Source organism: Rhopalosiphum padi, chromosome 1 (assembly GCF_020882245.1).
Source record: "Rhopalosiphum padi isolate XX-2018 chromosome 1, ASM2088224v1, whole genome shotgun sequence".
In the NCBI taxonomy this organism is placed as follows: Eukaryota; Metazoa; Arthropoda; class Insecta; order Hemiptera; family Aphididae; genus Rhopalosiphum; species Rhopalosiphum padi.
In genome coordinates this window covers 59,001,797-59,029,575 of record NC_083597.1, presented here as the reverse complement: position 1 = coordinate 59,029,575, position 27,779 = coordinate 59,001,797, and the positions used below count along the sequence as shown (strand labels likewise).

General features: G+C 23.6%; 1 protein-coding gene across 3 annotated transcripts in view; it reads right to left on the bottom strand.

Annotated features, from left to right (window-relative positions):
• Positions 1–2,748: 2,748 nt before the first annotated feature.
• Positions 2,749–27,779, bottom strand: part of LOC132918136 (limbic system-associated membrane protein-like) — a 187,050-nt gene continuing 162,019 nt past the window's right edge. For 2 of the 3 annotated variants that reach the window (XM_060979246.1, XM_060979247.1), the window contains exons 7-9: positions 8,787–8,921; positions 5,710–5,944; positions 2,749–3,661 (exon numbers count right to left, since the gene is read on the bottom strand). In XM_060979246.1, the coding sequence (XP_060835229.1) occupies positions 3,528–3,661; positions 5,710–5,944; positions 8,787–8,921 (504 nt within the window). In that variant the 3' untranslated portion in view covers positions 2,749–3,527. The remainder of the gene's footprint in view (positions 3,662–5,709; positions 5,945–8,786; positions 8,922–27,779) is intronic. The other variant, XM_060979248.1, reaches the window with a different exon arrangement.

Sequence of the window (27,779 nt, the reverse complement as noted above, 5' to 3'; positions counted from 1 at the left end):
AAAATTGCCATCGCATTACGGGTTGCTGTGCATTGCGGGTTTAGTTAAAGTTCACTGTAAAGTCGATATCCATGTAATTACGCAACATTAAATTGCGTTTTGGTAAACTTTTCTCTTTTCACTCTGTAATAGTTGCTGCCCAGTCTTTTTTAATACATCGGCCACTGTTAAAAATTAAATCATACAATTCACATCAGTTATTATACCTATACCTTATGTAGAATATATATAATTATATATATATTATATTATATTTGAACATAGTAGTATTATAATATAGTATCAATTACCTATCATGATTCCTTAATATTTGCCCTGTAATTATTATTACTATTATTTAGTTATTCCATTAAGTATAAATTTTACATTAATATTGAAATACTATGCCATTTGCTAGTAGAGATAAAATTTTTTTGGTAAGTTTGTGTTACAATGAACTAATTTACGACCAACAAATTATTTGCGATACATTTTTGTGTAGTAAATTATTTTCGGTGATACGAGGAAATTAGGGAGCATCATTATTATTATTATAATTCTATCCAAACAATTTATCTTAACAAATATTTAATTAAATATTTGTTGCACGCAATGGCTTAAAATATTATTGCATTCATACATAAAATATGTATCATTATATATAGGTCGATAACCATATTGCTGAAATTGGTAAAATATACAAATTATTCTGCATGTTGTGCAGTTAATAAGTGTCTATAATAATCCTGCAATCCAGCATGTTCAATTAATGATTTTAATATTTTTCCGTAAAATTAAACTGGTATAATATTATATATACGTATACTTATATTATATAACCGTAAACACACTAAAATATAATATTTATAATATATTAATATTATTTGAATATAAATAGGGTTTATTATGATGTGGGTGTTGTATATAACATTTTCTGCTAATTACTCATTACAATTAATTTATTCAAAAATTTGTTATCACATTGAAATAGGCACCTATATCATACGCATGCAAGTACAATAAATTGAATTCCCATTAAAAGTAATAATATATAGTTGTTATTGTAATAATTTTTTTTTTACTTAATGCAAATAAAGTAATCATTATTTATATAGTATACAAATTATTTTTCGATTTATGAACGACTTGGTTCATTATTTTATTTGAAATAATTAACCGAAATCATATTCTTTTAAATTGTGTAGGATATAATATATGTTTAAAATTATCAAAGTATAAATTATATTGTGATTATTACTGTTCTATAAAATGGCACGTAGGTGTGACTATATCAACGAACAAGTATAAATGATATATGCGTTGCATATTATTTTTTCAATAAGTTGATGTACATTGAATATAGGAGTATAAATTAAATCGGATTATCAGATTAAATCAAAACTATTTTTTCTAAAAGTCATTCATCTGGAGGTGAATAAAAAATGGTCGACATTCAACAAAAAATCGAAATCCGAAAGGAATAAAATTTCTCAAGGTCGAAGCTTAAAGTCCAAAATTATTTATTATTTCACAACCATATTTATATTAATAATTAACTTATTTAATTCATTAATTTATGTATATGATTTAAGTTAAGTCTGTTTGGTTTCCATTAAAATATCCATTGAAATATTACATTTATTATTGAAATTAATTTATTCATAATTATATATTTACAGAGTGATTCAAAATATATGCTACAACTTTTTTATTTTATGATTATAAAATATTCATAGTAATAAACATTTTTAATGTGAAACTTTATTTATTTAGAAGTATCTTAAATGATTAGTAATTTTATATCTTTTACAATATTTTTAGAGGGTTTTTAAAGGTAAACTTGAGAAATTTAAACGGAAACCTATACTTTTTTTTTGCAATTATAATGTGCTTTTCGATACATAAACATGGAAATACGGACAAGTAGCTTATGAGTTATAAGTATTTAAAGTTTTAGTTAGCAGAGTAATAGACCAGCATTTTGTGGGGTATTCTTTGTATCACACCACTCCTATTATCAAAACTTTAAATAATTATAATTCATAAGCTACTCACTTGCATTTCTGAGTATAGGTTCCCATTTAATTTTTTTAAGTTGACCCCTATAATACCTCCTTAAAATATTGTAAAAAAAATTACTTTTTTAGATATTTTTTAAATAAAAAATGTTTCATATCAAATGTTTTTCTCTATTATAAATATTTATATGACAGAATTATTGTAACATAAATGTTGAAACACTCTTAAAATAAAGAAAATGAAAAGTAACAAACAATGGTTTTTTACACAAGTTATCTATAATTCATAAATGATTTAATACCATTTTCAAATGTATTCAATAATTTGGGTAGCTGATTATTTAAAAAGACGTTTTATCGTAACGACTTCTTGTCTTATATATGTACAAGAAATAATATACAAATAATAAAAAAAAAAACAAATTAAATGTGTATGCTTTATGTTATATTTTTATTAATTGATTCATCAATAGTAAATATCATACAGTTGTATAACTAAATAATAATCACCAAAAGGTAAACATTATTGGTATGTCATATTATTATTATTAAGTAGGTACATTATATATATTGTATGATTTTTAACGCAAGAAAATGATTAAATTTCTTTACATAAACTTATGTTTATTTAAACATAAAATATTTAATTATATTTAAATTAAATATTTATGAAAATATAACACAAATAATAAATAATTATTGATAAAATAAACGAAACAATATAATTTAACAGAGTTAACACGGTAATTTAAAATTTTAAAATTCTTAACCACTCATTGACTTAAAACATAAATTAACAGTCAGAACATTTTTAAATAAATAAATACAGAATATTTATAATTTTTTCAATAACAGAAAATTGTTTAATGAAATTATCAGTATATTTGGGTGTTGATTAATAATAAATCTAAAATCAATATTATACTACAATGTACACAATACTGTTAACTTGATAAGTAATTCATTTAGGAGATAGCACATGATAATGTCCGTTAAAAAGTATATAAATCATTAAAAACTATATACACAATAAATTAATAAGAGAAAATATAATTACTTATTTTAAGTATAATGATTGGGATTTTCGCCAAAAAACCAGTTACAATGAATAAACTATTTTAAATAAAAATAGAATAAATTAGTGACAAAATAAAACATTTAAAAAAATGTGGTAAAATTCAAAATGGGAGGATTGTATATTACAAGTTTTTAAGTTTTCAGCTAACATAAAATAAAAAAAAATAAATCCCAATAAAACTTTAGACTGAAAATGTAAAGCGCGCTGGGATACTATAAATTTGTCCCATCATTTTAAAACCTTAAAAAGGATATATTTTTTTTATACATGATTTGTATACAATAAGATTATGGAAAATTATTTTATTTTACAAAGAACTTCTTTATAGTTTTAGTAAGTCCATGAAACATACGTTAATATTTTATTAACATAAAAACAAAGTTTATTATGGTAAAGGTTACACCAAAAATATTTGAATTACTCAATTTAGTAAAAACCAAATATAGTTGTGCTTATAAAAAAACCCATCGAAATCCATTGTGACCAATAAGAAGGAACGATGTCAATGGGAAAATTGACAATTCTGTCACTAACAGAGCTGAATTTGAGCTTTTGTGTCGTTGAATTGCGGCTGTGTTGTCAATTTCTAAAACAAATAATTATAAAAAAACGAGTTCGATGTATTATTATTTTATTCAATTAAGTATTAATATGTGTTTTTGAAACAATTTTATAAGTTAAAATTGTATTTACTAACCATTTAAGTGTATTTTAAGTGTATGGTGTACAATATGTTATTTGTATTTAGATCAATATTAATTTGTATTTATAATTATATTATTATGTGTTACAAAATTTAATATAATATGTTTTTTATTTTAAAATACATTTTGGGTGTATTTATATTTATAGTTAAATACGTATAGAGAATTATATTTAAATAACTAAATAGACAGTTTTTAATTCAAGTAGTCTACAATATTTAAAATCTACCATAGGGCTCTCGTATATTTAATCTAAAAGGAAGTTTCTTACTTCAAACGGTAATTTTAAACTAGTACTCAATATAATATTCGCTCTTTCAAATCAAACTTATAAGCAGAGTTCTATAATAAAATGTTTTTAGATAAATGTATATAAATTAATTTAATTAATATTCCTATTAAATCTATAATACTATAAAAAAAGTACTATTATCCTTCTAGAATCTACAAATTTATTATTCTCGTATTCCATGACGCTCAACCCTTTTTCAGGCTCCATCGAGGTTATCTTACAGATTGTGATTTGGAAAAAAAAATACACAAAACTATTCCTAAAGGACTTAGAAAGTGCGGTGCCATTAAAAGTGTTATAAACATAATCCAATCGGTGGTATAGAGCTCAATTTTTAATTCCTATTTACATAAATGACCTATTAGTAAAAGTAACACAGCTTAGACGGAATTTTATACACTTTCGTTCAATAAACAAATATTCAACGAACTTTTATCGTGCATCGAAATAAATTTAAACCGATTAAGCAGTACAAATTGTAGCTCATGTGTTTCTTCACTAATGAAGTCTCAGACGTTTCTCTTTGGAAATTGCTTGAAAAAAAAAACCCTATAGATAAATGCTTCTTTAAAAAATTTAAGATAGCGTATAAGAAATAAAGAAAAATCAGAACTTGTTAATTCAAACCTCTTCCAAATGTTCAACTTGATCATGTTAAATAGTACATTTATTATAGTACACGTTAAAAATACTCAAATTTACACTTAATGATTTTATTTAGTCTCTTGGCCTTGTTAAGGGACAATATAATTTAAAGTTATTTATTTTTAAAATATCTTATCGTTGTGGACAGATTTAACTTCGGTTAGTCGATTAATTGAAGCACAAATATTCAATTTTGTCTCGAGGCAAAAATATGACATTCTGGTCTTCTGTTAAAAATTTAAAATTAAAAATAAATTTACATACACCTTGTTTTATATTTTTTAAATCATATTTTTACGACCTAACTAAATTTATTTCTAGAATGTCTAGGTATATCACTATTTGGAAATTTACTTTTCGTGTATACGTATAATCAATTCATATCACATTATAACATAATACTATTGTAAACTTGTAAATATTAAATGTACAGTTAATTCATAATATAATATTATAACATTAAGCTAAAGAAAAAAAGGAACATATTATTTTCAAGTTTGTTAATAAAATTAAAGTTATTAGAGTTTGATAATTAACAATGTTTTTTAAATTATTTATATTATATTATCCTAAGATTTTATTCACGAGAGCAGCTAGTCTGTGGTATAAACTCAACTCAAAACAAATCTATTTATATGTGAATTTTCATTCAGCTTTAAAATTGTGAATTATTTGAAAAACATTATTAAGGAAATAATAGAAAAAATAAATCTGTAAATCAATTAACAAATACGTATTTCAGTATTTGTGATATATAAAAAAAATTAGTTGATAAATTATTTATTGACAGGTTTAATTTATATATAGCAATGCTGCAATGTATATTGTAATGTGAAAATAATTTTTTATCAACCTATATAGACGAGGAATAATCCATTTCATTAATACTACACCAGATAATATTATTTATATTTTAAACACAAATTTATAATTATTTTATTTTATCGGGAACCGTGTGTAGAATAACGGATATTTGATTTGAATAAAACTAACCTGGCGTGATGTGAATGTAAGTGGAGTCGGGGTCAGTGTTTGGAGGCTGACACGTATAATTTCCTGTATCAATCTGGATTGCTTTTGTGATTGTCAAGCGACTGTAAATTTTACGATCTATCTGTTCCGTGCTGATAGACAAGCGATCGGGTTTCAGTCCATTTTTGTTAAAATGACCGGATGATATGACTTTACCGTTATGATACCATAACACGTATTGCGGCGGTACTGGACTCTGAATCAAAATTAATTAAAAATAAATACATTTTAAATCACAATATTACTGTTATTATGGCACATCACTGTGAATAATTATTTTAGCTACAGATTAATATCAAAACGATCGTACGAGGGGTGTCTCAAAACCAACCTCCGATGCGTTACAATTCGTTACATATGGGTATTCCGTTCACATATTGTGGCTGTATGTCACGACCAGTGTATTGCTGTCTTCTAGTTACATGCCAAATTTCGACCGTTTTCGTTCGGTATCGTTTTAATATTTGCTGTAACAATGTGGAGAGTAAAATTTTCTCTTGCCAACTGTGAGGTATTTAGTGACCTAATGGGCACAGAACTTTTAGTACCTAACCCAAGTTTTAAAGTACAGAGAAACATTTTTGAAAATCTTATCGAAACCTCTCTGAAATCGTAAAACGCCTGTTTTCTCAACAAAAAAAATTGGTCAACTTGGTGCACCACGGTTCGGTCAATATCGATTCGTGCCCTTGGCCCACTTAATAATATGCTTATATCCGTGCGTCCGTTGTTAAATTGTCAATACCGATCACATATCGAACCACCGCTTATCACTGCTTGCAAAAAAACAATTACACTGCGCTGCTCACGGGCGACGGGAGATAAAATTGTACTCTCCACGTTATTACAGCAAATATCAAACTGAAAATTATAACTGTACGAAATGGTTTTAATTCGGTATGTAATTATAAGACAATAATGTACTGATTGTGACATATTATAGCGACGCGAGAACAAAGAACCCGCATGTAGCGAATTTTAACACATCAGAGGTTTATTTTAAGGTAACCCTCGTATATATTATATTATATACTAAATGAAAAATGATTTGATTGTATTTTATATAATTTTAATTTTATCTATAATTTATGTAAATATTAGACACGAACAGTTTAGTATCTACGGGGTACCAAATATAAGCCCTTAACTAAATATCAATATAATATTATATTTTATGGTTTAGAATTGACAGTAAATTAAGATTAGTGTGATAATGGCAACAATAGATGAATAATTTTTAAATGATAAATTGTTGTTTTTTTATGAAATATATAGTGCCCATTTCGCAAAATAAAGTATTTTAAAATGTACATTTATACTTAGATGATAATGATATAAGATTGTAATCAATCACGATTTATTTTAGTCCCCAAAATTCTACTAAAATCATATTTTTATCTGACATTTTTATACACCATCATATCCGTAGCTAAAAATGTTAATACTATTCTATGTGCTGTGTAATTTATTCTACTTCTATAAGAGACGATAGTTATTATACTAATAAATTAACTTTAAATAAAAATTAAATTATCTTTTTATTTCCTATAGATTCCAGTAAATAAATATTAAAAAATATTTATAAGAATGTTTTTAACTTTTTTATTTGTTTGTTATAATATGAAAATAATAACGAAAAAAAATTAATTAAATGGAAATCGTGAAAAATTTGTTATGAAATAATTTAAAAAAAATTTTCAATGAACACTTCCTGAAAACTATATTATGGTAAATATTACAAATTATGATAGTTATAAATTAAACTATTATAAAATTAAAAAAAATATTTTATAAATATTGTTAATACTTAGTAATCTAAAAGCATATTATTATATTGTAAATGGTATATTTTCAGAGTAGGTAACGTATTATTTTATACAGGTAGTCGATAGTTGTTTTATTTTTAAAAATTGTCATAATAAAAACTTTATAAAATCTATATAAAAAATGTACATACAATTATACAATTTACATTTTTTCACATTTTTAAATAAATGTTCAAATTTACAATAGTATTAAAAAATGCAATAAGATGTAAATGATCAAATAGTATGAAACAAAATTAAAAAAATATATAATTATATAATTCGTTAAATATAAATTTGAAAAATAGAGTTCAATATATCAATATTCTATTTTTATCGAAAATTATTTTTATGTATCAATAATTAGAGTTATAACTGCATAAGATTAACTAGCTTTTTTGGGATGTTTAACATTATGAAATAAAGTTAAAAATGCCTTAAACGTAATATTTCAGTCTGGTATTTTTAATTCTTTCGTATTTTTCTATAAAAAATTATGTTTTACGAGGTTTATTTTATTCGTTCTAAGAAAAACTTTCCAGACCTACAAGTTTATTTTTTTCATCATGTATACCAAAACATGTATTTTCATTAGGATGCTTTAGATGACCCGTGTATAATTTCTAGGAAAACTCTTGACTTAATATGAGTATAGTTATATGATATTTTATTTAGACTTCAGAATACATGCAGTGAATAGAGATAAACAGACTGTTCTGTCCACCTGAAATTAATTAAAACCGTATAGTTATTCATTATAAATAATCAAAAAGGCAAATTTTGCCACGGGGATATTATGGTAAAAATGTTGTGAGACTATTATCCACGAGATGCCTACAGCAAACCCATTAGATAGTTACCACTCTATGCGGTCTTTAAAGTTTATTACATTTTGTCCTGTACAAATTAATAGTGATCGCTTGGGATTTTTGCGATGTTTGTCATCATGAATTGCATCCTATTTCATAATCAAGAGTATTTCAGTAAAGCAATTTAAAATTCTGCTGTATAACAATTCAATAATATAAGCAGTCATTAATACTATTAATAAAATTAACTATATTTTCCTTAGAAAAATAAATTAAATATAATTTTTAAACGTTAATCTAATATTAAACCTAAGTAAAGCTAATAAACTTGTATTTTATACAAAAAACAAAACAAATAATAGTAATATAATACCTATATACATTAATATAATATGTTAAGGTATTTAAATTAATCAATACTCACATTTTCGATTTTACAACACAATACTATTGAATTTCCTTCGGGTGTATGATATTCATCGCTGCCTGATATTACAGCCGTAGGTACAATCACGAACAAGTTGAAATAATGTGTCATAATGCCAGTGCCTGTACCAACCTGCAATATACAAAATATTGAAAAATGTCTGTCTGTTTACATTTACATTTCAATTGCACGGTGGTTCTTTTAAAGATGAACACTTATTTTCTTTGTAGAATATTCAAAATATTATGGAAGTTTATGGAAATATTATTTTTACATAATTGAAATCATTACAAAACACCATTTTAGAAAAAAAAATGTTTTTCTTATTATTTTTAGAAGTTTTTTTTAACTTTTTTTTGCGTAAAAACATTCAGTTTTTTGATTCAATACTCAAATCTTAATGTTTTTTTCAAGAATTTAAGTTTTTAAAAATCAAATTTTAATTAGTAAGTTCAAAAAATTAAATAAAGATATAAAGTATAGTATTTTTTTTAAAATCATTTTATAATCTGATTTAAAAATATTTTTTAGAAAAGTCATTATATACTAACAGAAAATAGCATAACAGAAGGTACTTGATTTCTTGAAAAAATTTTAATTATTCAATACTACAAATTACCTATTTATTATCTTTCCTTTACAAAAACAAAACAATCTTATAATATATGAGACTAATGATAGTTATACTTTCTTTCGAGAATATTAAAGGGAACACAATAACTAACTTAATATAACTTAGTTATTTATAATGAAGTTCTAAAGGAAAGTTCCATTAGTCTAAACAGTTCAAGAAGACAAAATACAAATTAAAAATTTATATTTGTAAATTCGGTTATTTTATAATTATTGTTCTATTAATAATAATATGTATAATATAATTAATATTTCTACATTTCTAAATTTCTACAATTTAAATAATTTTAAGCTACTAGATTTATTAAAAAAATGTGTGGTATATAAATACAACACATTCAATATATTTATAAGCTTCCCTGACACAAGATACTGTTTAAATTTCTAATTATCTATTAAACTAATTAGTATTTATTGTAAAAAATATAGATTAAAAAGAATACTAAATATTTAAACCTTTGAATCATGGATTTCGTTGATGAGTTTTAAATTTCAGTATTTACATAAAAATAATAATAACTTTCATAACTAAAAAAAAAAGATAAATATGTCATAACAGTGTCATGTAACATTCACTTTAACATTGGCTTAACATAATGTTTTACTAATAATTCATTATGTGTACTAGTGTACTTACTTACTTACTCGTACATTTAAAAATAAGTATTACGTTTAAAATTTGAAAAAAAAAATGTTTTACTGATAATTTAACTTTATTTTACAGTAAATCCCAAAAAACAAAATTATTTTTTAAATAATAACTTAAACAAAAAATAATATAAATTAAATTAAAGTAATACAAATTTGTATAACAAATAATAATATGTGTTCTATACACAAATATATGAAATTATTTACAAATATTATTAGAAACATTCAAGCCGATGTAATAAATATTTTCATCAATAAATTAAATATGAAATCAGTCTTAGTTTACCAGCATGTAACAGTTTTTTAAGAGAATATAATTTCGGAGTAGAGTGTCAAAATCACATTGGAGAAAACAATAGTACATCATCAAAATGTTGTTGGGGATTTGGATTAAAAAAAAACCAATTAAAAATGCAAACAATACAAAAGTTTGAGTTAAGTATTAAAATAAAATAACGCTTTAAAAATTGTTTACTTCAGTAATAATAATCTGAAAGTTTCAGTTTAGTTTGTCGATCTCACGCGTAAAAAAACCGGGTTTGCACTTCCAAAACTTGAAAGTCTCAGTGCAGTGTAATGAACCCATTATCCATTAAACCGTTTATAGGGCTTTATCTAAATACTTTTGAGAGTTTTTTTTTTTATATTTTAATTTTCAACCTATATTGAAGTTATTTTTTTCTGTTTATAATATTATAATGCTTTTGGTATAAAAAAAATTGAAATTCACCAATGGCAATTCTTATAAATGAACTAAAATAATAATACTTCGCCGCGAACGTTAAAATGTAATAAAATAAGACGATTCATAATTTTTATGCAGATAACACACTAACATGATATTTTATAGCAATAATACAATATATATAATAGCACGTTTTATAGACAAAAACAGCACATTAATAAATATTATGAAATATGAATTATATAAAAAAATTGTTTTCCAAAAGTTTACTAACACTATTATTACAATATTATACTATTATCTGATTAATAATTATTAATATCACCATAGACGTGCGCACTGGTCTAGTTTTTGTTCTGGAATTATATTTTTATGAAGCATAGTTTAATTTCTTCAAACTAAATAGAAGAATTTGAAAAATAAAACGGTTTGACATTTTATCGATATTGTAATGTTGCTAGTAAATCGTTAACAAACAACAAACACTGGAATAATATATAGGTTTAGTTTTGTTTTCCTTGTACCAGTCTGGTGGTGTAAATCTAAATCTGTTGTCTAACTTCTAAGTTATACTCATATGCTGTTAACATTTTTTTTTGTATAGGTATATATGTGTTCATAGATAAGTACACTACTACGTTTGAATCAATAGGGTAATAATATAGTGGCGCCACAACAGTCGCTTTTTCCGTGTTAATACGCGGTTATAGAATACACGACGTCCGTATGATATTCAACATTTCGTATTGATATATAGCGGTTTAATACTTGTATTTTAAAATGTTTTGATTTATTGATAATTAAACTACTGCGACTACAAAAATATATACTAACTCAACTATTTACTACTTACTAGTAGCATCTCGTCCACAATAAATTGTATTATTTCGTCTCTAATGCCACAATGTTATACTTTTATACGGGTCGTGTATTATTGAATATATTATGTATATACACACGCGCGCACAGTTCATCTGAGCTTTGGAACTTTGACAATATATTGCTGTAATAATATAATCATGGGACTTAGTCCACTTCGGTATCTACTCAGTCAGATGCAGTGTAATAATAATAATAATAATAATAATAATAATAATAATAATAATAATAATCTACCATTGGCCTGAAACAAAGAGGTGATGGCGTGTATTGTATACGAGTACGCATTAGCATGATAATTGCATCTATACGTTTTGTCGTACCCCATGACAGTAGTTAAACAACTATAGGGTGTAGCTATTTAATTTTTTTTTTTTTCGGGCAGTGCTAACCCAAACGATAAAAAAATAAAAATTATCACGGTAGTCGCGATTAACAATATCTGCCGCCTATATTATTAACGTATTTATTAAAACGAAGGTAATATATACATTCGATATCAGTTCGGTACACGATACAGAGTATTAAGTATTGCAAGGAATAATTACGCACAAAGGATCATGTTATTTAGTTATTATCACGTTGCATTCACTATCGGTGCAGGGGTTAATGTGGGTGGGGGGATACGGGGGCTCTGTGGCGCTTGTCATTGCCGTATCGCGCACATCCGTATAATAAATCATTACAATGTGCGTAAATCATTTTGTCGGTGAAATGTAGTTTACGTTCAAGTTGAAAAACTACAATTTAATGAACGTGTCATACAAACAAGCCATATATAATCCCATTATTAAACTTTTACTAGCCTGCTTCTGCGGAGAATACTAATTGCAAGTATAGGTAGGTACTGATGATAAACATAATTAAAATTCGTGATTTGTATGGTAATTTTATTTCCAGCGTATAATATGATTTGATTATGCGTAAATAGTATTTAACTAAATATTTCAATGTATCAATTAAATACATACATGCAATACAATGTTCTGAATTAACCAGCTTCTATCTAATTATATTGGAAGTAGGGGAACATGTGAGTACAACTCAGTAAATGCTACTCGTCTATAACATATTATAAGTCGGAAAATAAAAACGAAATATTAGCAAAAATGTATACAAATAACCAACTTATTATAATATAACATAGTGTAATAAATTAACAATCAAAATTTTCATTAACGCGCTATTTTTAAAAAATAACATGTATGCTACTTTAAAACGACGGTCAGTGATAAAAAAATATATTGTATGTAAGACGTTTAAATTCCACTGGTGAATTTTGCGATTCAAGTATCAGTATTTTTTAATACTTTAATAATAAATTATGTACCAATTAGGTATGTAGTGATAAGTGGCCATAAGTATGTTTTATTAAGTATAGTTTAGTAATAAATATATTATTAAGTCACATTATGTTCTATTAATATAGTCTTCATAATAAATAAATTAGTGTACGGGTGATTATAATTTAGCACGGCAATATAAAGTTATACGTTTATATTATAGTAATATTTTAACAAGACAATTTATTTCCTTTTTTTTTTTATATACATAATATAAATAATGATTAACCATAATATTATATTAGGTAGATATGTATAATGAATATATTTTAATTATTAGTTATTAAGTTATAATACATATGATACTATTTATTTATTTTTGATATATATTATTATATACATACATATTAAATATACTATAAATATATTCATCTTATTGAAAATATTATGTAGGTATTTTATTTAACACTATACTACTAAGTATTTATTTGTGTAAACTTACTATGAAATCACATCTTGTCCTAGGAGACTATAAGCTAATATTTTATAACCAAAAGCTGCACCTACTTGATTATTTTACTTATTAAAGATATTAATGACATCAATAAAATAAATGGTTTCACTGGTTTAATTAAAAAATCATTAAAATATGAATACGACACGCGAGGACTTATAAATATTCATTTTTAATTTTGTAGTGATAGAAGTGCAATGGACGTGGAATGGATAAATATTATACCATTAACTGAATTTAACTGTATTGTTCAATATCATTCAATCTGGTAAATAATATCTGGTGAAGAATAATTAACCGCGACATTTTCTCTCTTGATTTTTATTAAAAATATAATGGTTGTAATATCCCATGCAAAAATGCAAAAATTATTAAAATGCTTACAGTAATAATAAAAATGTACTAATAATAAAAAATAAAAAATAATATTATCAATACATATTGAATAATTTAACAATTTGACATATTATTATTTATTTTTAAAATATCCTGTACCTGAATTAGTAAAATATGCATTATAATTGTTAAAACGAGTACATAACACAATAAATTCTGCGTCCACATTGTCTATATTTTTAATCTATCCAAAAATTTAAAATCTTTCTATGGTATTATTTTTTCAAATTTAGTATTTTTCATATAATTTTGACTAAATTTTACTTAAAAAAAAACAACAACAGTATATTTCTTAATTTTATTATAAAGAGTCTCACTTTTTTTTTAATCCGATTTAATAATTGTTGGATCGGACAGCAGATAATTGATATCTAGTCATAAATAATTGTATTAAAAAATATTCCAAGCTAAGCATATAACTATATGAGCAATATGCATAGTTTACTTGAAACTTTCCAGGTTACTATATTATTAGATTCATATTTGCTTATTATTTAACTAAAAGATTTTAGAATAGATAATTCATTTTTTTTTTTTAATAATCGATTTATTAAAATTTAATTTTACATTTATATTATGTAGAATAGTTTCATATGTTTAACAGAAAAAAAAATATTTAAAAATAAAACTTAGAAATTATATGTTATACACAAGCATGGATATATTTGAACTGTTTTTATTTACGAAAAAATATGGTAATTATAATATTTAAATTTATAAGAATTAATAATATATTTCAATTAATTTTTTTTTTTGTAATTTGTTAACTATATTATATTAATAATATTAGATAATGTGGTTGTAATAATAAGGATGCTTAATTTTTATTTTTACAGAATTTAATGTGTACCTACTACATCTTAAAAAATTGGTTTTAGAATTTTGTGAATAAAGCTATCCATGCATACTTACACTTTTTGATATAAAAATAATAGTGAGGTTAGGTAAGATTAGATTTGGAATAAGTTAAATATTTCATAAAAAAAAATTATACTGGTGAATATCACGGTGAACGAAATTAAAATTGATTCAATTTAGTTCTGATCATTAAATTAGTTGTTTGTTTAGCTTCTGCGCTAAGCAATATCAAATTAAGTACCCCGTAACTAAAAGTTCGGGTGTCAGTTAAAATTGCGAAAAAAAAATAACCACGAAAAATAAACAATGAAAATAAAAATCGTGACATTTTTTAACGGTGAAAACAACAATAATAGCAAAAAGTAGGGAATTAATAATAATACAATTATTAAAAGAAAATTACGTTTTTAGAATAAGTGATAAAATCTATGGTTTATCATAACAAATCTAAATTTTCTAAAATGACTTTCTATATTAAGAATACGGGGATTATTTTAATTATTGACTAGAAAAAATAGGAATAAACCAGAAATTATAAGTCGTATTGACTACAAATTGTGTATGTTATTGTTATTGTCTTTAAACTAAGTTTGAAAAATTGTTAAGTTGACTTCATAAAAAAAAAAATATATTATTTTAAAATAAGATTTGCTATTATTGTTGTTCTCAGTGTACAGCGTTATGCTATTTCCATATAGAGTTTAAAAGTTAACCATATGTTAGAATTATTTGAAGAATTTTTCTTATGTGATTCTTAAATTTCCTGAACTCGTAAATATTTTCGTTTTGGTTAGATCTTAAATTTACACAAGAATATTTTTGAAGTAGGTATAACTAAATTTTAAACCAGTAATTTATGTAAAAGTTGTTAAACTATTAGTCACTTGTTTATTGACATTTGTCATAAGATATCCAAAATAATAGGCTAAACTATCTTATTTACTACATCATAATGTATTCTATAAAAAAAAGTATTCCTTTAAATGGTTCATAATTTAAAATTTATTTTATTTTATTGTGTGAGTATGTTAAAACAAGTTTCTTGTGGTAGCAAATAAATCTATTGGATATTTAACAAAGTTTCTAGAACTATGAAAATATAGTTATTTAAATAAGACATCAAGTTAATACTGTGAATCGTAGTATTTTAGAAATCATAGTTTATGTAAATATTTAATTTTATTATAATTAAATAGGTTTATATTGCGTGTACATTGATTGAAATTAATTAAATTATTTAATTTTAATATACCTAATTTATCATTACTAGCGTAGATAATTATTCATATGTCATTCGTGTTTTGATATAATTTTCAGTTGAAACGCCTTTTTCTATAAATTAACTAATTACTAAACATACTAGGCTCTGCTTCGTTGTTTTAATACATTGATTATAAAATCACATTAGGTATTTATGAATAGCATTTTTAAATATCTATTGTGACATTTAACCTCTGTTAAAGCTGGAATCAGATTTTCTCTCTTAGCCGACGGACATAAATGTATATAATTTAATCATAAAAAAATACTGTGTCAAGTTTCGGTATGAATGGTATGATCATAAATCATAATACAACAATAACAATTAATTTAAAGGACGATTAGATTATATAGTGGTAATTTATACCATTAATTATTATAGACTTGACTATTCAATAATGTTGCTCTATCTCCTTTATTCTTCAATTTCAATATGAATCTTAAAAACTTTTTATATTATTTTAAATTTAAATAGATTTATTGTTTAGGTGAAATGTTATTTTTACACAAAATAAGTTAACAAGAACAAAAGTGAATTTTTTTGAGCATCTTATGTATCCACTTGCTTTAAATATAAATAATATTGTTTATTATTTTTAATCTTTACGTTTTAATAAATTAATAAACGATTTCACACAAACTAGGCACTAGCATTAATAACACTATGTATGGCGAGCCGATGATTGCTATTTTATTGATGCTTGGTTGTCTCAAAAACCAACGAATTCATTCTCTAACGGTTCTTTCGTTGCTAAAATAAAGTCGTTTAACAATGCATTTTGTATTCAGCCAGCATACGTATTTGAGATGGAACGAACGCTTTGTTCGACGGTAAGTCCACTGAATGATATATATATATATATATATATATATATATATATTTACGCAGTCTAAAGCACTTGAACAATTTTAAGATTGACAGTAATAATAATAGTTTCATCAGTATTGGTTTATTGATTTTTGGAATAATCCAATTTAGAAAAATAAAATAACTATATTATATTTGATACGTCATTATAATTATTTGTGAACGATTTTCATTTCAATAAAATTAATTTTTGCAAAATAAAATATAATTATAACGTCAATAAAAATGTAAAATTGTTAAAACAAAGAATATCTAGTTCTATATATATATACCTACATATTATTATAATAACAATCAAAATATGCATTCGACGAACTTGAAAAAGCATGGAAAATGCATTCTACAATAATATTATTCTGTTGGGAATAGATTCATTAAAAATATTCACTATAAAAATTTAAAACTAATGGTTCCAGTTCGAAAATTTAATAAACGTTAGACTTTTAGTTATATATTGTAACTTATGCTGACATTATTTTAAACAACTACAAACTTTTGATTTTATTATATCCGCAGAATAAATTAGGTATGTGTGTAATAAACATGTACACATACAAGATAACAGTATAAACCAAGGTTTACAAATTCATTTGTGGAAAAATTTTTGAATTAAAATAAAGAAGATAAAAACCTCAAAAGTGTTTCAATTGGGTAATTCCTTTTAACTTGTCTGTCATGTTCATATAAATTATCAACTCACATATTATGATTATTTTTAATACATCTAAAATTCTAAAGGTTGTATAACTCACATTATAAAACATATTGAAAAAAAATTATATCAGATAACTTTAAATATAAACTAATGCATTAAATAGGTGTAATGTAGATTGTATATTATTATACAGTATCCAAAAACATTCTATCAAACAATACAAAATATAAAAATGCTTTTTAACAGAAAATATAAAAGTATTATAATATTTTGAATATTACAATTAAATTAATTTACAATTGAATTTTACATTTTCAGTTGAAATGAACTTGGATATCATAATTGTATTATAATAATTATTAATCAAAATACGACAACCATGGTTATAAGAAAATTGCTCTTTTTTTTTAACTAGAAGTGATCCTGTTTTTTTTTTTTCAATAGTAATTTGCTGCTTAAATATAAGTCTTTTATTTGTTTATTTATTTATTTTTATTTTTTTGGTGGTGGGGGAATTACGATATCACTTTATTATTTAATTTAAAATACGTTAGAAATAAATATTTAAAAATATTAATTTGTTTCAACGATCGTTGTAAAAATAATATTTTTTAATCTGTATGAAAAAAACCCCGATATTTTTTTGTTTTAACCATGCAACATCTAGTTTACAAGATCCCTAAACTCGTTTTAGCAGTAAGTAATAAATTTCATGCAAACGGTAATTTATGAATAATAATAATAATACACTAAACGAACGCATTAGACGGAATGCGCTATTGGGTGAATGGGCTTTACGAGTGGTTAGACAAATTTCAAGTATTTGTACCAAAGTTATAGTATGACAAGTGTAATATATACCACACTTAACGTAATAATACTTTTACATTATGAAATATTTTCTACAAAATAACGTGCATGAATATTATCAGCCACAATTTGCTCATACTTAATATACCTACTGATGAAAATGGTATTATTTTTTATTCATATTTTTGAGTTCATAAATTCGATCAGTTGTATAATATATTTCATTATATTATTACAGTTTAAAGGTAGGGTAAATATTATGATAGTATGGTAACTGGTTAGAATTTCAAAAGCACGGTATTGAAAATACAAAAATTAATCATATAGAACGTTATAGTTATATCTGATCTGATGGAAACTTATATGAAATTCAAAATCTTAGTATCATCTAATACTATCCAAACAAAAAAAAATAAACGTTTCCATAAGATACTATAAATATAATATACTAATGGTTGGGAAAGGTATCTATAGATTTTTTTATTTAACCATACTACATAACAACACTGCTGATCTCTATCATCGCCAAATATAGAATAAAGGCTCCTCGGAGGAAGCAATTTTAAAACTTTGCACTTATTAAATTAATTTTTCTTTTTAATTTACTTAATAATATGTATTATTACATGCACAATTTCTGTTATATCAGTAACACTTTAAACCTACGCGGGTGCATTCATATAGCATGATTTAACCAAAAAAATATCAAATTTATTTGTGTTATAGTAATTAGTATTATACACAGTGAAGTAATTTTATAAAATGTATTAAAAAAATCATAAAATAATTGGGTCATGATCATATTTTTGAACACATCTCTCAAATAATTAAATAAATTTAACTCAAACCTAATTTTATGTAAAAGATCAAATACATTTTGTTTTTATGAAAATAATACCAAATGTATTAGTTTTTGGTATAACGATTATTAATAAAAATAGCAAAAATAAACCTTAGTACATAAACATCGTTGTATTCCAGTTTATTTTTAAATTAATTTAGGAAAGCATTTTAATTTTAAGTCGGTAGAACAATTTTTAATTTAAATACACCGTAATAACTAATAAGCAATAGCAAGTGTTTTCTATTATTTATTTGATTTATAAAGAAATCATTAATTTTTTAGTTAATAATATTGATGTATAAACTTTATTTAAATGTAGTTTATTTAGATTTTGTACATGGGCTTGTATTAATATTATTGCTTCTAATTTATTATATGGGCAATAAATACATCTTTATTTCGTAGATATGAAATGTACACCCGTTTGTGGACAAATAATAGATGCGATATGAATTTCAAATGAGGCCATATGTTTTTTTTATACAAGTATATATATATATAACTATATACATACAACATATTATATATATATAGGTAGTAAATATAGTATTCTTAAGTACCAATATTACATCTAAAATGGTTATAAAATGTGTTAGAAGTCGGCATGCAAATTCATAAACAAAAATATAAAAAAAAAAATGTTGTGGCTATTTAATATTTTTTTTTTATATTATCGACAAATAATTATAAATATTTTTATATACTTAAAAATAAAACGATATATACCGAAATACAGTACATAGAGTTAAAGCGCTTCTATTTTTGTACTAAAAACCCCGTAATTTTAAATTTTAAATTGTCAACTTAAAATAAAACTATAGTATAATATTATTATTGTTTATTTATAATTTTTTTTTTTTTATTTAAAATATTTTCAAATTTATTTTATGCCTACTATGTAGAAATCATCACGTATTATCATAGGTTAAGGGTGGCCAACAAGAATAATATATTTGTGAGCTACGTGAATAAATACAATAATGCTGAAAACCTCAAAATGTTTATAAATACATTTTATATAATTTAATAATGTTTTATAAATATATACTAAAAAAATTAAAATTTATAATATTATTAATAAGTAAATTTTAATTTTATAAAAAAAAACGCAAGATGCAAATTGGCCATCTCTGTTATAGGTACTACTCGTGTAATTACTAGAAAAATGTTCCTACTTGGAAGTGTAATATATACTTTTATTTGTTAATATTTTAATTGGGTTATAATATAAATATAAATATTACATAGGACACAAAAATATTTAATAAACATTATAATATATATATGTGTGTGGTTATAACCAATAGTATTATTATAGTTGGATAGTTAACTTTAAAAAAAACAAATGAAAATTATTTTATATTGTATTTATGTTAATAAATGTACAACACTGATTACATTCAACGAATTAGTATACACCAAGTTTGTCTGATTACTCATTATTATGCACCTAATTGTCTTAAAGTTTTGAGGTTTTAACATAAAAACTATATACCTACTGATGACTTGTTAATTATGATTCGATAAAAATACAATATATAAGATTATACGTGACTATTAATCGTATTACATGTTATTTCGTGTTTAAAATAATTGTAAAGTTTGGTATAATAATATAGTATACTATACATTGAAAAAGTGAATGAGTTTAATGAATTACAAATAATTCTTTCTTGCTTTTAAAATTAAATACTGCAGTTTTTTATTCACCTATTCGAATTACAGAAATATAGAGTATAATATTTTGTTAAATGAAAATATTTATTATAATATGATACTTAAAACCAACTTACTGCCGTACGGCGTACTATAACAGCTATAGCATCTTACGGCTCTCATTTGTATGGTTCCTCTGTGCATAAAAAACGTATAGATTGTCTAATCTAGATAATTTATTATGAGCTTAATACAATTACTAAATTATAACATGAGTTATAGCTTAATCAATAATACGAGTATATCACCGAAGAGTGTTTATACAAAGTCAAATTATATAATTTATTTGGCATAAAATGAAATATTGGGAAACTAAATAAAATGCAAATCTAGATGTTTACTGAAAAATTCTAAATATTTTGTTAAACTGTAAACAAACACAAAATTAAACTGAACAAACAAATCAATACATAAATTTAAATGAAAAAAAAATATATATAAATAGGTAAATTAATAAACAATATATAACCTTCAGCGTCCTGGATAGTTTAACAAATATATTTTAGGACATTTTATTGGGACATATAAATATATTTACTTAATGTACCATACAAACATCATAAACCAAAGCTGTAACAATTACCAACAGCTCTTAACCATTATATACATTCAGAAACTCAACATTATAACCATGGCAGTATATTTTTAACTTATTATCCAAGCCATAATCACAAATCTAAAGGCTACATTTTTTTTTTATATTATAACTAAATATATAAAGGAGGAATATTTTCAGACAATTTGAAAAATAAACTACCCTATTTCAATTAGACACATCTCATTACGAAAAAAATGACAATCTATAGTAAAACTATTTTGTTTAAATACGCACTCATATCTACTAAAGAAGAAAGGAAAAAGCACAATACACCAGAGAACTTTTATAAAATAATCGGATCCAACAATCAATTAGAAAAATGTTTTTTACTCTTTAAGAACATATGAGATAAACATCTACAATTATTATAGTGATCATAATTCTCCTTTTTATTATTATCTATTTTTTAGCATAATTATGTAAAATATAATAATATGTTAAGCTAATATCCCCTGCTATCGATGCTAAATAGTAATAATAATAATTAAAAAAAATTAAACACCTCCATTTTGGTATTTTTTAATATCATAAATATTATATAATATACTTTTCAAAGAGTAATTTCCTATAAGAAAATTTTAAATTTTAATTATAAAAGAATTTCCATATACAAATTTAAAAGCGACATTGTATTTGAAAATATCTCAAGTGGCGAGGGCGAATGCACAAATATATAATTGACGGAATTGTATATTTTTATGTATATAAATAAAAGTAATGAAAAAATTGAAATATTTTCAGAGATAAAAAAAAAAAAATCAACGAGCATTAATTTTAGTAATAACGCTCTCGTAGGTAATTAATGTTGCAAGCAGGGCGAGGTCAACTCAAGCTTCTACTCTACGTTATATATTATTATGTGCGTGTAATATACGTTTGGTTGGCTGTTGCCGTCATGTGGCATCATGTTCGCAATTATTTAAATAAACCATTTTGTAATGGAGTTAATCATAATTTAATATATATAAATGTTTTGTATTTCAGCTGCCTTTCTATAAACAAATCATGATTATTTCCGTTTTTTTTCTACCAAATTAAACGTGTAATATATACGAGTATATACTAAAAGTTAAATTATTATTATTATTATTATTTTTAAGTTATTTATTATCAATAACGATAATTATCTATATGTTTGTTTATAGGTGGTTCATATAAATAATAATTACAATGCGTTTTATTACTTTTATTATTTATTTATATTCGCAAAATAATATGATTTAATAATAGTTAACTAAAATATTATTATGAATAAAAAATGTTTAAAAAAATTGCGTACGTCGTTTTGCAGTATAGTCGATGTCAAGTGTACTTCATCAAGTAGGTAAGCGTAATAAATGAGTTAAGTTTGAATTCAATGATGAATTAATGCATACAAAATACGATTCTGGGTGCAGACGGTCAGTCAGCTTATACCCTCTAAGGTTATTTTATAATAAATTGATATAATGTTATAGGCGATTTTTAATTTATTTTTATTGATTATACAGTAACTTGGACAAATTATTGCTTGAAAAAAATCACACATATTAAATTATAAAATAGGCAATTATTATAATTTATAATATTACTAAAACTGTTATTAACTGCGTATAATAGTAAATTCTGACGTACCGTAGAACTGTATGAGTAAGATCGTCTTATAACTAGTTTAAAATTAATATAAATATTTTGAAAATGTCATTGTGTATAGTAAATAATAATGTACAAAATAGTCTAAATTCTGGAAAATGCTAAATATAAATATTTAGTGAATAATTCAAGTCTTTAGAATTTAAGGTCTTTAGATCTTGGAATTTTTTTACTTTTGACCCCACCCTACTCCTACCATAAAAAAATACACCCAATTTTCTAGTAGAAATTACTCTCTCAAAGTTGAAAATCTAAGCATCTTTACCACTTAAAAAGGTGTAGACAGCCACTATGCTCAAAAAAATAAAATAAAGGCACATCCATTGTAAAAAAAAAAAAAAAAAAAAAAAACAAAATGTTAATCTCTCCGCTCAAATCCCCTAAAATGCATTAATGTTTGTTATTTTAATTTTATACTCTTAAAATGTTTATTTCGTGAACGTTAAAAAAATATACGTGGCCGTACACATAAACTAGTCTATTGAAATTTCAATATTTCCGTATCAAGAAACAGAACATAATTTATGTATTGTCATATTTATATACAAACTATATAGCTGATCTTATATTCAGTAATATGTTCTTCTTGTTAACAATATATTACATTATTACATAAACATACAATGGAAAGAACTCCGTTTCGGATTTGAGTGGCTACGAAAGAGGGTTATTTTTCTTATCCGCCAAAATATATACACATTTTTTTTTTATATATATATATAATAAATAACACATAAACCAAAGAAGAATTACTGGAAATTTATAGCTATTCGAAAACAAAAAAATAAAAAACGCTACGAAAAGTAGTTGGTTGTTTACTATTAACACTATAATAATCTGAAAACTATTCGATGAAAATATTGATTAAAATGTCGGTCTATGTAAAAGTCGTGCATACTATATAGCGTACGTATATTCGTTTTACTTCACATTCAATAAAATATAAACAGCTGTATATACACATAAACGGAGGAGTAGGAGAGTTGTAATAAATAATTAATTGAACTAATATTCGATTGTACAACATTATTTTTTCCTCTTCATATCACTTGATACTTTGACCATATTTCACTGATTTTTAGTAAACTCTATTGTCCATAATCTGTTTCTTAATTTATAATTATTATTTTTAAGAAGCGTCAACAAATACTGGCGTTAATTTACAAATACGGTGATACTTTCTTATGGGTTATGATTTCATACATTTAATTAAATGATAAATATGTAGACTTATAAATGCGTATGTATATTATATAATATTTATAATAATTTAATATAATATTATTTCATCTTGTTCGAGTCCAACAAAGAACGTTATTCATAAATCTTTATATTTGCTATTATGTATCAGATTGTATAAGAAACTCAAAAGCGTAAGATTAATGACGGATAACACTATAAGTTAAATCATAACGATTAAGATACAAGCAAGGCGATCAGTAGTGGAACACATGCCTTGAGATTGTGATAACTTTATAACTAGAATTCACATTTAACTTCACTTGTACTTGATATACGATGATCATTTTGATAAAAATATGATTCACATCTTCTTGAATAGATAATATGTACACCGATTGAAAATTTATTTTTAATTTTTAATAGTATTTTAACAAATTTTAGGTCTTTTTATACGTATGTTTAAATTCAAAGAAATGTTTCAAGATAAATACAATGATTGCATATTATATTATACTTTATTAGTAACATAAACAATTAACAATTTTAACTGATAGTTAGTCAGCAAACAATATACTCTGGATGAGTACTGACTATTAGTATCCATCTTTTTATATCACCCCAGTGTATCAAATATTTTGTTTAGTTGTATATGGATTATTTTGTTTGAAAATGTCAACTATAATAAATGCACCAAATTACATCAGATAAGAATTCTAATTAATATTTTAAAACGTTTTATACATATTCAAATGTAACTTATTTTATTTTTCATATTTGATTATAAAAGATTCCATAATCGTTTATCATCTCAACTAAATCCACGAAATTAAAACCTATCCTCTTTATCAATTCATAATCATCCTCACAAATGACTGAAGCGTAAAATATAGTGTCGTTATATTCTACAATAATAATTAATAATAACAGTGTATAAATTTTGTGATGAATAAATAACATAATAGAAAGTATCATCAATAAGTATATTTTTTCATCAGATTCTTCCTGTCATAATATTTATTCGCTTATCACGCAATTTCGATATAGAATGTATACGTGTATACGTATATTTAAAAAAAAAAATAATGAAAAAAGTCTTTGATAATAGTTGTACATTTAATTGCTTGCCATAACCATTATCATTTTTGGTAAGATCGTTTTTGTACGACATGACAGTTATAGTTTATAAGCTAAATTCAAACAACATATATATGTATATGATAATATATTATTTTTAGAGTTTTTAACGAATAGTTTTTACTGATATGAATATACACAACTTTTATGAGTGGAATTCATATTTTATAGGTTATCCCTTGTCAATTCAATCATTTCATATATACTATATAAACTTATAGAAAATAAGAAAAGTTAGGCTATAGAAAATAATATATAAATAAAATATAAACATACAATTATTGTGGCTTATTCATAAGAGTTATAATAATAAACAATGCAAAGTTCTAAAAGTAAATAAATTTTCTAATATAATATTTCCTTCGTGTTTTGTTTTTTTATGCGGTCTTATAACTTTACTTATAATTACATATTTAAAGTTCTGGATTATTTACTAACAATATATTAATAAAATGCTCACATAAAACATATAAATCGATATAATATAAGAGTATATTCCTTCGATTTAAAAAAATAAAATTCCGATCGTTCATTATTGCCTTTATCTAAATTTCATAATATATTTTATAAAAAATCAGATTTAATGATGACAACTATAAACCGAAATAGCTAGTAATAATTTTAGGCTTCAAAACAAAGTATCTATAGAACTTTTGCGCAACCGTCGCGTATCCTCCTGTTTGTTGACACTTTTTATTTCAGCGTCAACCAATATTTATAAAGTTTCTGTATTTATTTATTTATTTTTCTTGCATACTCGTTATACTTATGCTTTAAAATAAAAATTTCAATATTGTTACACAATATTTTCTTTTATAACGTGCACCTAATATATTAAAGAAATTTAAGAATGTTTTCACTAAAGTATATGTATTTCGTAATATGCGTTTTGATACACACGTTTAATAACGTAAACTCATCGAATTTTTACCAACCACTTGTCTTCTGCTTCCTATATAAGTCATTAATACTTAATACGTAAATTTCAATAGTTTATATTATTATAACAGGTAATTGAACCACTGAATTAAATAGAGACTGGGTAAAATAATAAAAGATAATTCTAACACGTTCTTATAATAATTGCTTATAAGTAGTCCATCATTGACGGTAACAACAATATTGAATAAATGGTAAGCAAACAATTGTTTTCAATATATTATTTTTATTTTGAATACTCATTTTATTACAATTTATTTTTTTCATTACGACTATAATTTAAATTTCAAATATTTACTTAAAGATAATGTATTATACGCTAATACAATTAAATTTAAAAAAAAGTAATAATATGATAATGAATTATTAATTAACTCTGAAAGTGTTCCGTATTTTTTTTTTAACGTCAAGCATCTGTTGAGTTTCTGACATACCTAAGTAACGTAAAATAATGTTCAATAAATTTGTTTGTGTTTCAATTAATTGAATTATATTATTTTATACCATCTGTAATAATGTTTTTTTTTTTTTTTTATAGTAGCATAATAACACATAATATGTGTACTAATTACTTATTGTGGTTTGTTAGAAACGTAAATCTCCACAAAGACTTCCAACTACAAGAAATCGAAGATCATATAAAACCTTGGAAAAAATGTCCATTTCTCTTTGACAAACTCATCAGGTGCAGTTCATTATATTCTATCTTTCTTTGTATTATAATAAAAATAAAGTACTTTTTAATATAATAATATACCATGGCAATATACGTATGACTACAATACAAATATGAATATCTCCATTACAAAATTATTGTTTTTTTTTTCTTTGTATTTATTATGTATTGTAATATCATAATAATTTTGTAGTTTGCATTTAAAATCGTCTAAACATAAAAATGATAGAGCGTGTACTTACCATTGTTTTTCAACAATATACATTTTAATATTACCATAACTTACACAAGAAATCAAATATAATAATATTTTATAATGCCCGTTACGAATATACGAGTTTTCAATTTTTCATGCGATTCAATTTTCCACTAGTGTAGATATTCCTATAATTTATGTGCCAACAGTAACATTTTGATATAGTAGTTTTGTTTGTATTTAATGTACATGCGGAATTATATAAAAGTAAGTTACTTGTAATACATTTTTAAAAGTACTTACATCACCAAACATGTAATGTTTGTTTTTTTTTTATTATAAAATATGATCGGTTTATCGATATTTGTGTGAGCACATTAATATAAATATGTTTTGCTTTTGACTTATAAGTCAAAAATACATTTTTAAGAAATTTAATAACTATAGGTAATAAAAAAAATTAAAAAAATTAGTATTTAAATAACATTTTAAAAATGTGACTATTTTTTTGTTTTTAAAGAATACCACGAGTTAAAATTGAAAAAAATCATATTTTTTTAATACTACGATTTATCATAAAT